General features: G+C 46.5%; 3 protein-coding genes across 3 annotated transcripts; all 3 read left to right on the forward strand.

The window, feature by feature from the left end:
* The first annotated feature begins 252 nt into the window (after nucleotides 1–252).
* On the forward strand, nucleotides 253–3,360 carry LOC100844223 (aldose 1-epimerase). Its single transcript, XM_003579844.4, has 5 exons — nucleotides 253–616; nucleotides 753–802; nucleotides 1,848–1,971; nucleotides 2,145–2,252; nucleotides 2,464–3,360. Exons 1-5 carry the CDS (start codon nucleotides 445–447, stop codon nucleotides 3,111–3,113), a joined length of 1,104 nt encoding a protein of 367 aa, XP_003579892.1. The 5' UTR covers nucleotides 253–444; the 3' UTR covers nucleotides 3,114–3,360.
* Nucleotides 3,361–5,350: 1,990 nt separating this feature from the next.
* Nucleotides 5,351–9,354, forward strand: LOC100844952. The gene is made up of 6 exons (XM_010228857.1): nucleotides 5,351–5,470; nucleotides 6,525–7,037; nucleotides 7,110–7,335; nucleotides 7,413–7,789; nucleotides 8,153–8,470; nucleotides 8,785–9,354. The coding sequence occupies exons 1-6, from the start codon at nucleotides 5,351–5,353 to the stop codon at nucleotides 9,352–9,354; spliced, it is 2,124 nt and encodes a 707-aa protein (XP_010227159.1).
* A 636-nt stretch (nucleotides 9,355–9,990) lies between these two features.
* On the forward strand, nucleotides 9,991–12,877 carry LOC100844522 (aldose 1-epimerase). Its single transcript, XM_003579845.4, has 5 exons — nucleotides 9,991–10,319; nucleotides 10,430–10,479; nucleotides 11,556–11,679; nucleotides 11,955–12,062; nucleotides 12,167–12,877. Exons 1-5 carry the CDS (start codon nucleotides 10,139–10,141, stop codon nucleotides 12,790–12,792), a joined length of 1,089 nt encoding a protein of 362 aa, XP_003579893.1. The 5' UTR covers nucleotides 9,991–10,138; the 3' UTR covers nucleotides 12,793–12,877.
* Nucleotides 12,878–12,893: the final 16 nt, after the last annotated feature.

Consider the following 12,893-nt stretch of genomic DNA (forward strand, 5'->3'; position numbering starts at 1 on the left):
TCATAACGCGCGCCGCGCTGTGGATTACGGTGGCCGGTGGCGGTGTACATGTTCAAGTGCCAAATGATCATCAGTCCAACCAATCATGGAGCATGCCTGCGTGCGAGCAGACGAATATTCGTTTCGAGGTTCACGCATGCACGGAGCACCAATCAACGGCAACGTTGGATGGGCACGGAGGGAGGGACGAGCCAGGAGCCCAGGAGACGAGACAAAAGGAAAGTGCACGCACAGTGGCCCAGAGCACCGGACAAACTCGACATTTTCTCTGAGGCCTTGGGGGCAGAAACCAAGGGAAACACGACAATTCAGATTTGTCACCATCCCGCCCGTCCCATCCATCTCTGACTAGTGACTACATAATCCACCCATGACAGTCTCTTGTCTCTTCGACTCTTCGTCTTCCCCTTGCAAGGCTAAGCCTCCTAGTAGTAGCAAGTAGCAATGGCTAGAGTGCCTCTTCTCGTCGCGCTGTGCCTCGTGTGCTTTGCCAGTGGCGCCAGTGCAGCGGGGAGGAAGATGGTGGGCGTGTATGAGCTCAGGAAGGGAGATTTCTCCGTCAAGGTCACCAACTGGGGCGCCACCGTCACGTCCGTCGTCTTTCCTGATTCCAAAGGTTGGTGGTGTGTCTTTCGTGCGCCCAACAGCTCCATGTTCCATGGATGGGATTTCGCTTTGGTTCCGATGCTCTTGCGCCCAGGTATTGAGAATTCTGACTGAAACTTTGGTGGCTTTTTTTTTTCTCTCATCAGGGAATTTGGGTGATGTTGTCCTTGGCTATGACACCATTGCTGAATATGTGGTAAGTTCACAGACCCCATTGTTCTCATAATCTCATTCTTCTTTCTATCAGTGCATATGCATCTCCCCTCTGTTCTTTTGGACGGGACTGTTTCAGTCCTCCTTTTCTGTCAGACATACAAATTCTTCAATTTTCATCTTCTAGGTTGATGTAGATTGTAGAACAGCGTAGCATACAGAGAATGTGGGTGATGCCTTCTACTGCAAAATCCATGTTTCGTTCACTCAAAAGGATTTCTCAATTTTATTTTCTGTTCCTCTAGCACATTACTGTATCCAGGAATCAGACAAACCTTAACTGTCGATTGAATATCCCTACATTGACGTCAGTTGGCAAAACATTTAGATTTTAAAAATCAAGCTCATCAAATTCATTCAGGACCTGTATCGTCGGTTTCAGTACGAGTTCAGTTTTCTGCACGAGGAAGTCCAACTTTCCAAGAGATAGAGAAGAATCCTCGCACTAAGTTGCGTTGCGATCGCCACGTCTCACTTGCGTATACAACACCACCATGATAAGAGTTGCGTACCAGATCGTATAAAAGAATATAAAGACATGAGGAAAATAATCTATGCTAAACAGATGACCCACAGAGCGATTAGCTGGATGCCATTTTATTTATTTATGCCGGTGGTCATGTTACCCGTGAAAATAGCATATGACCAAAGGAAAGACAAGTGACAACCTTACCATGTGATGCCGGTCTTGCCTTCATCATTGTTAACTTATCTCCACTTTTAGCCAAATAAAGTTTTCCTTTATCTAGTCTCTTTCTTGAAGCTTTACTTTTCCATGTCAAATACGGTTACAATTGAATCACAGGAAGCCCAAGTAAATCTTCTGCCAACCTAACAAGTTGTTGATAGAGTTACCACGATCGTTTTCAAAAGGGAAATTTTTTAATTGCATTCTCCGGATGGAAAAGTTTTATCTAGAAACCAGAACATGACAGAGATGACAGTTCAAAGTGAAAATTTGCATTCAGTTATCTCAAAGGCTAAATGTTAGCACCTTGCTCAATTTGTTTCTGAAACTCGCCATACAGAATGGATCTAGTTACTTTGGAGCGCTTGTCGGACGAGTAGCCAACAGAGTTGCCAAGGCACGCTTCGTGCTTGATGGAAAAGTCTACAACCTGTACGCCAACGACGGCAAGAACGCACTTCACGGTAATGCTTCAGAGTTTGATATTTGGAGTAGGTTAATCACCTCCTGTTTCCCTTCAAAACAAAAATGCTTCAGAGTTTGTAAAACTGTTCTTCTGTGAATCAAATATTTGAGACAATTAATATGGATCGGAGGGAGCAAATTTGAGACAATTAATCGATCTTGTCCTTGTTAGGTGGCCATAGGGGTTTCAGTAAAGTTATATGGACGGTGAAGGAATATGTTGCTGGCGGTGACTCCCCACACATCACACTATACTACCATAGTTTTGACGGAGAACAAGGTAAAATTGAGCAGATGATCAAATATATATGTACGCAGTGTACATTTGTACTTGTTTTATTTTCTGAGACATTCGCTTTCAGATATCTCCCTTTCATTTACTATTCAGCAAATCTAAATCCAATCTTCATAGCTGACCGCTGGCCTCGTGTTGTTTTCATTTGAGAATCCATTTTAAATTTAACGATCTTGCGACTGTGAATGTGAAACAGGGTTCCCCGGTGACCTGGACGTGTACGTGACGTACGAGCTGTCGAGCCCGTACGTGCTGCGCGTGCGCATGAACGCGACGGCGCTGGACAAGGCCACCCCGGTGAACCTGGCGCAGCACACGTACTGGAACCTGGGCGGGCAAGGAAGCGGCCGCGACGTGCTGGGCCACACGGTCCAGCTCTTCGCGGCCCATTACACGCCCGTGGACGGCACGCTGATCCCGACGGGGCAGCTGGCTCCCGTGGCCGGCACGCCCTACGACCTCCGGACGCCGACCGCCGTGGGCGCGCGCGTCCGGCAGGTGTCCGGCGGCAGCAGCAACGGCAGCGCCGTCTACGGCTTCGACATCAACTACGCCGTGGACGGGGAGGACGCGCGCGCGCTGAGGAAGGTGGCCGTGGTGCGGGACGGCGCGTCCGGGCGGGCGATGGAGCTGTGGGCGGACCAGCCTGGGGTGCAGTTCTACACCGGCAATTTTCTCAAGGACGTCAAAGGGAAAGGCGGGGCGGTTTACGGGCAGTACGGCGCGCTGTGCCTCGAGACGCAGGGGTTCCCCGACGCCGTCAACCAGCCGGGCTTCCCGTCGCAGATTGTAAGGCCGGGGCAGGCCGCGTACAAGCATGACATGGTTTTCAAGTTCTCCTTCTAGCTGGTTGTTAGTAATGGTCATTACAACGTACTACTCCACTAGTTTAGGCAAATTTAGTGAAATGGTCTCCCCTGCGAGTTCTTTCTGAAGTTTTTAGTGTGGCAGGAGCAGCAATAATCTCGTGTTCGAGATCAATTTGCTTAGAGAAATAATGGAAAACAGTTTTTTGGGTGCCATCGCTGCTTTTGAGTATTTGAGCCTGGCTGTTCGCAGGGCCTCAGCTCGGCCACAGTCACTTGCGGTTGAACTATTTTTTTCGAGAAGGACAAGGCCATATATTAAGTCAATCAGTTCTTATATAACCATCTTCAAGGTAGAACAAAAATTACACACAAGTTCTTGTAGTAAACATCGTTGTCTTTCTTCTGCACTTGCTGGTGGCGTGCCTTGAGCGAAGTTCAATGTTGTTTCTGGACCTCTGAACCACGTCGGAGCCGGAAAAATGTTGACATAGCAGTCGGGAAATCGCCAATTGGAGCCAGAAGACGCCGGCGATAACGATATGAGAAACAGACCACCATTTCGAAGAAGAAGGCGACGAAGAGGGTTGGATGACCATCCCGGCTGATCCGGCTGGACGATCCGAGAAGACCTAACTTTACTACTCCCTCCGACCCTCTTTTGGGGGCGTATTATTTTTCTCACATGTACCAAGGCAACATGCAGAGTTGGGGATTCGGACTGCCTTGCCCCTGAACATGGCCCACCGGCAATGAATAGCTTCGGTTCTTTTGCCCAATAAAACATCCAAGACCACTGGCAGATCAACGCATCCATGCAGCAGACAGACAGACAAACCATTTTTTTACTCTGCATGCATTCGGCAAATGGACATGGGAGGGAGAAAAGCAGGGGCACTTTGGTCACTCTGTGGACAAAAGGAAAACCACGCCTACTAAAGCTGGACAACACGGTTTAAATAACACGCCTAGTAAATCTGGACGGAGGGAGTAACTCCGTGATGAGATCGAAACCGGGCAAGCCTCGTTGATATAAAAAAGAACCAATAAACCGAGACACGCATATTACCTGCAAAACACAAATACAAAACTATATCGCCAGACCGCCACTTCAAAAGAACAACGACGAACCACCCTGTGCTCCACGACGTCAAAGTAGACGAGGAGTTAGGAAAGTTTATTTTTGACCCACATAATGCGACCGTCACCACCATAACTCTGCTGCCGGTTTATCAAACTAACTTTTCGGGACGTACTATAGCATCAAGCGTAAAAGAGATGGGAAGTCGTTGCCTCCGGCCGGCTGGCCGGAGCGAAACGCGATCTGAGGCCGTGGCTGCTAGGGCAATGGCACGGGACGAGAGCGAATAAACGTTTTGAACCGGGTCGTATTTGGCGCATCAATGCTTTAACCGCCGCGACCTGGCGGCGGCCGACACCGTGCTGTACGTGCACAATCGGGCAGCCAACAACGACTACGCTTTAACCGCCGCGACGGCGCGACCGGGGGGCGTGTACTCAAGAAATTGCTGCCTTCCTTTAGCATTCTTGCCAGAAGACACGTCATGGAGGCAGGCAGCGTCATCCGAGCTCAGCGGCCATGCGGAGGAAACTTTATTCCACGCGATGATTGAGTCATGCGGTCATGCCAAATTATTTGAGGAGCAGTGTGGTATCAAGCTTCCACGGTTGCATCCTAGGAGTTGGGCGTCAGACCTTACAGTTGATCATGCGCGCTAAACTGAAGAAGAGCAAGGTGGTCTTTATCTGGACGAGTAGGAATAGGTTTGTGCACGGGGAAGAGGCTTACCAGCCGGTATCTCTTTTTGCTGGTAGATGAATTGGTCTCAAGCCTTGATCTCCCGCTGGAGAAGGTAACTACGGCTGGAGTGCCGGTCCGATGGATGCCCCCGCCTTCAGGGCCGGTGGCTCGTGATTAACACTGATGGATCCCTTGATTTGGCTCATGATTAACCCCTGGTTTCCTGAACCTCTCTAGATTAATTAAGTGGATTACAAGTTTTAGAAAAAACGTACCGTAAGCAAAAAAGTCCAGAATAAGACGCTTCAGAATCGATCGATGGGTGCGAACTGAGCGTAGCCCATCCAGCATCCAGTTTCAAGTCTCCGACTCGATGAATGTTCGCTTTTTCCTGAATTTATTTCAGAACCTAACTGGCGTTGTGATTTTAGTAGGAGTGACATACCTGTCAACTACGAGGCGCTTATGATGACTTCGTCAATTTCAAGATGATGTGTCGGACCAGTCTCTTGGAGATGCTCCTAGAAATAGGATGTGTGTGCCTACTTGTGAGCGTCTGCGTCTGTACTAAAGAATCGATTGATGGTCATAGTGAGCTGGGGGACAAGAAAAAGGGACTCAGGATGCCAGGATACGTACGCGCGCCACACAAAGGTTTGATGTTGTTTTAATTTGGACGAGCTAATTTACCATTTTCCCTGTTCTGTAAAAGGAAAGATTTCGGCCGAGCATGAGGATGCAGATCTATAGAAAAGGTCCACTTGGGTCAGTTTGGTTGCAAGAACCAAGTGCAATGTAATGGAACCGTGCTACTTTTGGAGGCCGTTCTCGCGTTTGGTCGAAGGAACCAACAAGAATGGGATGGAACCGACTGGTTCCACCAAAGGGAATATTCCCCTTATATGCGGAACCGCTCGGTGACTCGAAAAAGGAGGTATCGATCCGTTCCTCCTCTCGCTCGCGCAGTCCCGTGACTCTCCTTCTCGTCTCCCCTCCTCACCTCACCTCCTCTCCCGAAACTCCCTCCCACGAAGCCATGGCGTCCACCCCCAGATCCGCGCGTTGCCCCACCGCGTGAACCCCATCTCGGCCAGATCCAGGGCGAGGTCGGCGGCGGACGGGCGAGGGGCGAGGCAGGCGGCGGGGAACACAGCAGAGCCGGCGAAGGGGAAGGCAGAGGAGGGGTCAGCGAAGGGGAAGGCAGAGGAGGGGGCAGTGTTGGGTTTGCCCAAAGATCAGTCACATGAAGACGCACACGATCGGGAATTTATTTGGCCAGAGGCACCTGTCGTGCCTCTCTTTTTATTTCTTCTCAATATCTCAAATCCCACGTTACAAAAGCTGACCCTGGTGCATCTATATATACACCCAAAATCACCTAATCCTAATAGGACTAGGACTTAATGTGCAAATCTAATTAGACTTGTACTAGTGCTACTACTCGAACTTAGGACGGACCAGTCCTAAATGGACTCGTACAACAAGATTATTCTAACAGGCAACTGAAGAAACTTGCGACTTGGAGTTCCTCGATCTGAACAAACTCAAACTTGCGGTTTCTGACTTGGACTCAAGGTAAATAGCAGTACTTTTTGGTCCATGCTTGAATCTTTGAGGGAGAATTTTTTTTTTCAGTAACTTGTTGCGTGTATGCATTGTCATTTTTTGATAGCCATGTATGACTTGTAGATTGTAAAGAGGATGGATAGGAGGCGGAATTTTCTGATTAGGGGAGCTGCAACGTTTGTGGTTTTCGCATTGGTTGCATTGGTCATTCGGGATAGAATTAAGAAGAGGAGACCCCGGGTTACCTATGAACCTATTTGGGAAAGAGACCAACAAAGAATCAATTATCTGAACAATAAAATTTTCAAGTGTGATGTGAGATGTAGAAATATGTTAAGGGTTGAAAGAGCACCCTTTTTTCGATTGTGTGAAATTTTGAGAGAACGTTTGTTGCTGAGAGACAGTATACATGTATCCGTGGAGGAGCAAGTAGCAATGTTCTTGAATACTATTGGCCATAACCTTAGAAATAGGGTTATTGGGGCTAATTTTGACAAGTCAAATGAGACGGTAAGCCGTTATTTTAGACTAGTCCTTCACGCAATAGGTGAGCTACGAGCTGAATATATCAGTCCACCTTCCTTGGAAACTCCAGCCAAAATTGCAGGGAACCCACGGTTTGACCCATATTTTAAGGTATTTTGAAAAGCTTGTCCTTCCATATTTAGGTGTGAAATTTTATGACTTATAACACTTTAAAATATATAGGATTGCATTGGAGCAATTGATGGTACACATGTTCGAGCATCAGTTAGTAAAGATATGAAACCTTCCTTTCGTGGTCGGAAGTCTTTTCCTACTCAAAATGTCATGGCAGCAGTAGATTTTGACCTTCGGTTCACATATGTTTTGGCGGGTTGGGAGGGGATAGCACATGATGCGACCATTTTAGCAGATGCTATAGAGCGGGAGAATGGCCTGTATGTCCCTCAAGGTAATAATTTTCATAGAACAAATTTGCCCAATATAATTTGTATAGAATTTTGCCACCAATTTGTTTTCATGTGTTAGGAAAATTCTACCTAGTTGACGCTGGTTATGGAGCCAAGCCTGGGTTTTTGCCACCTTTTCGTGCCGTGAGGTACCAGTTGAATGAGTGGGGCAGCAATCCAGTACAAAATGAAAAGGAATTGTTCAACCTTAGGCACTCATCTCTACGAGTGACGGTCGAACGTGCCTTTGGAACTCTCAAGAGACGATTCAAAATTCTTGATGATGCAACCCCATTTTTTCTTTTCCCGGTTCAAGTTGACATCGTTGTAGCTTGTTGCATCCTTCATAATTATGTGCTGTCTCAAGGGATTGATGAGTTTGTTATACTGGAGGTGACTTGGTCCACCAATACCGTTCGGGCATCAAGGGGGCAACCAAGTAATAATAGGGCAATGGTAGACCGCAGACAAGAAATTGCTACTAGAATGTGGGAGGATAGGCAGAACTACTATGGTCATTGATTGTTGTTTACATGCATGTGTCCATTTATGTAATGTCTCGACAAATTCTGGTCTATTTGTGATGGTTTATGTAATTTTATTTGACTACCGAACTGCTGGATAGATTGTACCTTATTGTATGACAATATGTGGGGTTTGTGATGATCTATGCCTTGTTTTTTCAAGTATTGAACTGTTGTACAGATTCTTACTTTTGTAATCGATTTATGTGCTATTCATGGTGATCTATGCCTTCTTTTTGCAACTATTGCACTGCTGGACAGATTGTAACCATTTTTCAAGTATTGTTATTGCTAGACAACAATGGAGGGGGGTGGAGTGATTGTGTGGACAAATTCAATGTCTGCCATGATGCTGATCAATTTGGCCAACCTTGTGGCTACTGGCGTAAGAACATCAAGTGGTTTCAAAAGGGTGCATCTTAACAACTGTGCAAAGGCTTTGAATGAACACTTCAAGACAGATATCACTCATGCTCAGGTTAGCAACCACCTTAAAAAATGGAGGAAGGTTTGGATCAATGTTACAAAGCTTCGAAATTTGAGTGGTGCCCTATGGGATGAGGATACTTCCACCATTCTTCTGGATCCTGAACACTATGCAAATCACATCAAGGTAAGCTGGACAGATTCTAGCTTTTTGTATACATTCATGTGCTATTCATGATGATCTATGTCTTGTTTTTGCAACTATTGAACTGCTGGACAGATTCTAGCTTTTTGTATACATTCATGTGCTATTCATGATGATACATGCCTTGTTTTTGCAACTATTGAACTGCTGGACAGATTCTAGCTTTTTGTATACATTCATGTGCTATTCATGATGATTTATACCTTGTTTTTGCAACTATTGAACTGCTGGACAGATTCTAGCTTTTTGTATACATTCATGTGCTATTCATGATGATACATGCCTTGTTTTTGCAGGACCACAAAAGTGATGCGAACTACTTGAATACCCCCATTGAGCACTATAATGCTATGGCCACAATTTTTGAAGCATCTATGGCAACAGGAAAGTTTGCCAAGTCTGGAAATGATCCTTTGAATTCTCTGGAAGTGCATGACATTGAAGATGAGGACACACCCAATGAAAGTGCTACCGAGGTTAATATGTCACCAAATCAAGGGGACACCTCTCAAACAAATCAAGGTGAGTCTTCTCATACCAAACCAGCATGGAAGAAGGCAAAGTTAGACCCAAAAGAAGAAGATTCTCTGCTGTCCACACTCAAGTTTGGCCTTGAAAGGGTTGTAACAGCGCTTGAGAAGAGTGGTAAAGATCCTGAGGCAATACCAAAAGGCCTTTGGGATGATTTAGCAAGTCTTCTAGAGGGTGACAATCTTCCTCGATTTATTAATGAGAGTCATCTTGCACACGACTATGCCTATCTTGTTGACAAGCCGAGAACTGCACAGGCCTTTGTCACGCTTAGCACCAAAAACAAGTTGGTTTGGGTGGCAAAGTATGTCACGGACACCTTTGGTAGTATCTAGTATGGTTTGTAGACAAATCTTCTATGTGATGTATGGACACATTTCTATGGGCTGTTATTTTGGTCTTGTAAGGTGATGTTGTTAGGGGGCTGATGTTAATTTGGACTTGTAAGTGATTGTTGCTAGGGGCTGATTTTATGTGATGTTGTTAGGGGGCTAATGTTATTTTGGCCTTGTAAGGTGACGTTGTTAGGAGGCTGATGTTAATTTGGACTTGTAAGTGATTGTTGTAAGGTGAAGTTTCTATGTGATATGAGCTGTTTTCTGTACCTGTTTGCATATTATGTTTGATGTATTCTTATGAAAATTGTGATGTGGAAAATACAAAAGAAATGCTGTCGAATTTTTTACTGGTGTACAAAACATGTAAAATAGCTATTTCATGCACAGTATATAGATAACCTCACCGACGGTGATGCCATCATACAATCCCATTCCATCTTTCTATCCATACACAAAATAGAACCATTTCATTCCGTTCCATCTTTCCAACCAAACACGATTCACAGTCATTCCATCTCCTCAACCATACCCTGGAACCCAGCGGAATGGAATGGAATGGTCCATCCCACTCTGGAACCAAACACACCGCCCTGGAACCGAACACAGCCTTAATAAACGAGTGAATTTACCGAGATCTCGCTGGTGTTCCGTCTATATTGCCGGTACTCTCATCAGTTTATAACTGAACCGGCCCCTTCCAGTAGCCTCGGTACACTGCCCGCATCTTCCGAGAGCCGCTGCGTCTTCTTTCTTGTGTGCTAACCTACCAGAGCTCGCCTCCATGGCGAGGACTCCGGTGTTTCTCGCGCTCCTCAGCCTTGTGGTTGTGGCCTCAGCGCTAGCCACCACTGCCGATGCGAGGAAGATGGTCGGCGTGTATGTGCTCAAGAAAGGGGATTTCTCCGTCAAGATCACCAATTGGGGAGCCACTATCATGTCGATTGTCTTTCCTGATTCCAAAGGTATGACGCCCTTCTTCCTTCAGTACCAAGAAATTCGTGGTCGGCGCCTCGTGAGCAGCGAACTTGTTGTTTTAGCGTGTGAGACTTGATTTGCAGAAGTTATTTCGCAGGGAATTTGGGCGATGTTGTGCTGGGTAAAGACACCCTCGCTGAATATGTTGTAAGATCACCGCAGCCCTCTGAATATTACTACTATCCTTTTTGCATTCATGCATTCAGCCCTCTGAATATTGCTTCTTCCTTTTTCGGTTCAGGGCTTACATATGAACTAGGATATGAACTCACCCCTTCTTTATCAATTCATTTTGCAATCACTCCTATGCAGTTTTATTTTTTTTACTCGATTTCATTTGTTTGCCTGCTACCTGTTTATATATTGTAATCTAGTAGGGCATACCGATTTTTTATGACAAGGGAGGATATAATCATTAAACTTACATCATGGCCTGTCATTGTTGAAACCCTGTTTAGCTTTGAAATTTTATTTTCAATGTATTTTTTTTCTTTAAACATCTCCTTTCATATTTTGAAATCTGCCTTCCATGAATCTCATAGTGATTAGCAAGGGAAAATTAAGCAGAAAGAGTGTAAATCCCACGAGTAAAATAATGAACTAACAAACAATTGTTGCTGGATCTAGCCACGTTGCCCAGACAGGAATTAATAGGTTATGCCTATGAGTGCAGTGAAAGACATGTCATGATAATTATCTCATGTTAGCGACCATGTGACACAATTATCTCTAAAGAACTTCTCGCACTGGGACGGCCATGTTAATCACACGTCCCCTGTTTTTATATCGCCTTTCCACAAGTTTTGCGAGTCCAACTATTCGCAGGTCAGAGTAGCATCCCGACGATAGGATTTTCCATGCACGAGCTAAGTCTTCCACCAAGCAACCAGATGTCAGAGAGGCCTATCTACAATACAATTCGTCCAGCTCCAGTTGAAAATGACACCTCACTCACATCAACGAACCAAAATTCCAGAAAAAGGCTTATCTGCAAGCCGTCAAGCTTTGAGCTGGTAGATAACGACACCCAATCCCCAATCAGAACCACCTTTTTCGTCACCAAAATCCTTCTTTGCCGCTAGCAAAGACTGGTCAAATTATTCGCTTGATCACCTTTGGCGATGTTGCTGTCCTGGAACGCCTCGTTTCAACTTAAGTTGTTTTCTCTGAATCTCTTTTAGATCAACGTTTTCTCTGAATCTTTGCTCTTGTCTGCGAATCAGAACGACACCTCTTACTTTGGGCCACTGACCGGGCGCGTGGCGCAAAGAATGGCTAGGGGCCGATTCGTCCTCGACGGCAAAGTGTACCATACGTACATCAACGACGGCAGGAATGCAATTCATGGTATGCATCGTTTGCTTCCTTCAGGAAAGATCTGTTGGGATGGGACTATATATACATGCACGGTTTGCCTCCTTCAGGAAGGATTTGTTATATATGACGGGACTACACATGCATTGTTTGCTTCCTTCAGGAAGGTTTTGTTATGATGGGATTATATATGCATTGTTTGGGAAGGATTTGTTATGATACGATGGTACTATATATGGTATATAAGACATATGTCCGTGGGAAGATGTGTGCATTGGTTAACTTGGTCCTATATTGGACGGCTATAGGTGGTCACAGGGGATTCAGCAAGGTGATATGGACGGTGAAGGAATACGTTGGTGGCGGCGACTCCCCACACATCACTCTGTACTACCGCAGCTTCGATGGAGAGCAAGGTGGAGTACAAAAATACATCGATATGATAAATTTCATTCTCAAGTTCTTTTGATTATATGTATGTAATGTGACCAATCATGATTGCCAACCGATAATCACACAGGATTCCCCGGAGACCTGGACGTGTACGCGACGTACAGCCTGTCGAGCCCGTACGTGCTGAGCATCCGCACGAACGCGACGGCGCTGAACAAGGCCACGCCGGTGAACTTCCTGCAGCACACGTACTGGAACCTGGGAGGGAAAGGGAGCGGCAACATCCTTGGCCACACGCTGCAGCTCTTCGCGTCCCGGTACACCCCGATGGACGATGAGCTCCTGCCGTCGTCGGGCCGCGTGGTGCCCGTGGCCGGCACGCCCTACGACTTCCGGACCCCGACGCCGATCGGCGCGCGCATCCGGCAGGTCACTGGCTCCAACAAGGTCTTCGGCTACGACATCAACTACGTCGTCGACGGGGAAGGCATGCGGAAGGTGGCCGTGGCGCGGGACGGCGCGTCCGGGCGCGCCCTGGAGTTCTGGGCCAACCAGCCGGCCATGCAGCTCTACACCGGCAACTATCTGAACGGCACCAAGGGCAAGGGCGGGGAGGTGTATCAGCAGTACGGCGGGTTCGCGCTCGAGACGCAGGGATATCCGGACGCCGTGAACCACCCCGAGTTCCCGTCGCAGACGCTGAGGCTCGGCCAAGTGTACAAGCATGACATGCTCATAAAATTCTCCTTCTAGTCGTAGCTACGATACGTTCTTGTTGGGTTGCCTGTAACCGGTTCGAGCTAAAGTAATAAAATCAGATTACGTGCACTGGGTCTCATATTGGGTTTCAGCTA

The sequence above is a fragment of the Brachypodium distachyon genome, chromosome 5 (genome assembly GCF_000005505.3).
Source record: "Brachypodium distachyon strain Bd21 chromosome 5, Brachypodium_distachyon_v3.0, whole genome shotgun sequence".
In the NCBI taxonomy this organism is placed as follows: domain Eukaryota; kingdom Viridiplantae; phylum Streptophyta; class Magnoliopsida; order Poales; family Poaceae; genus Brachypodium; species Brachypodium distachyon.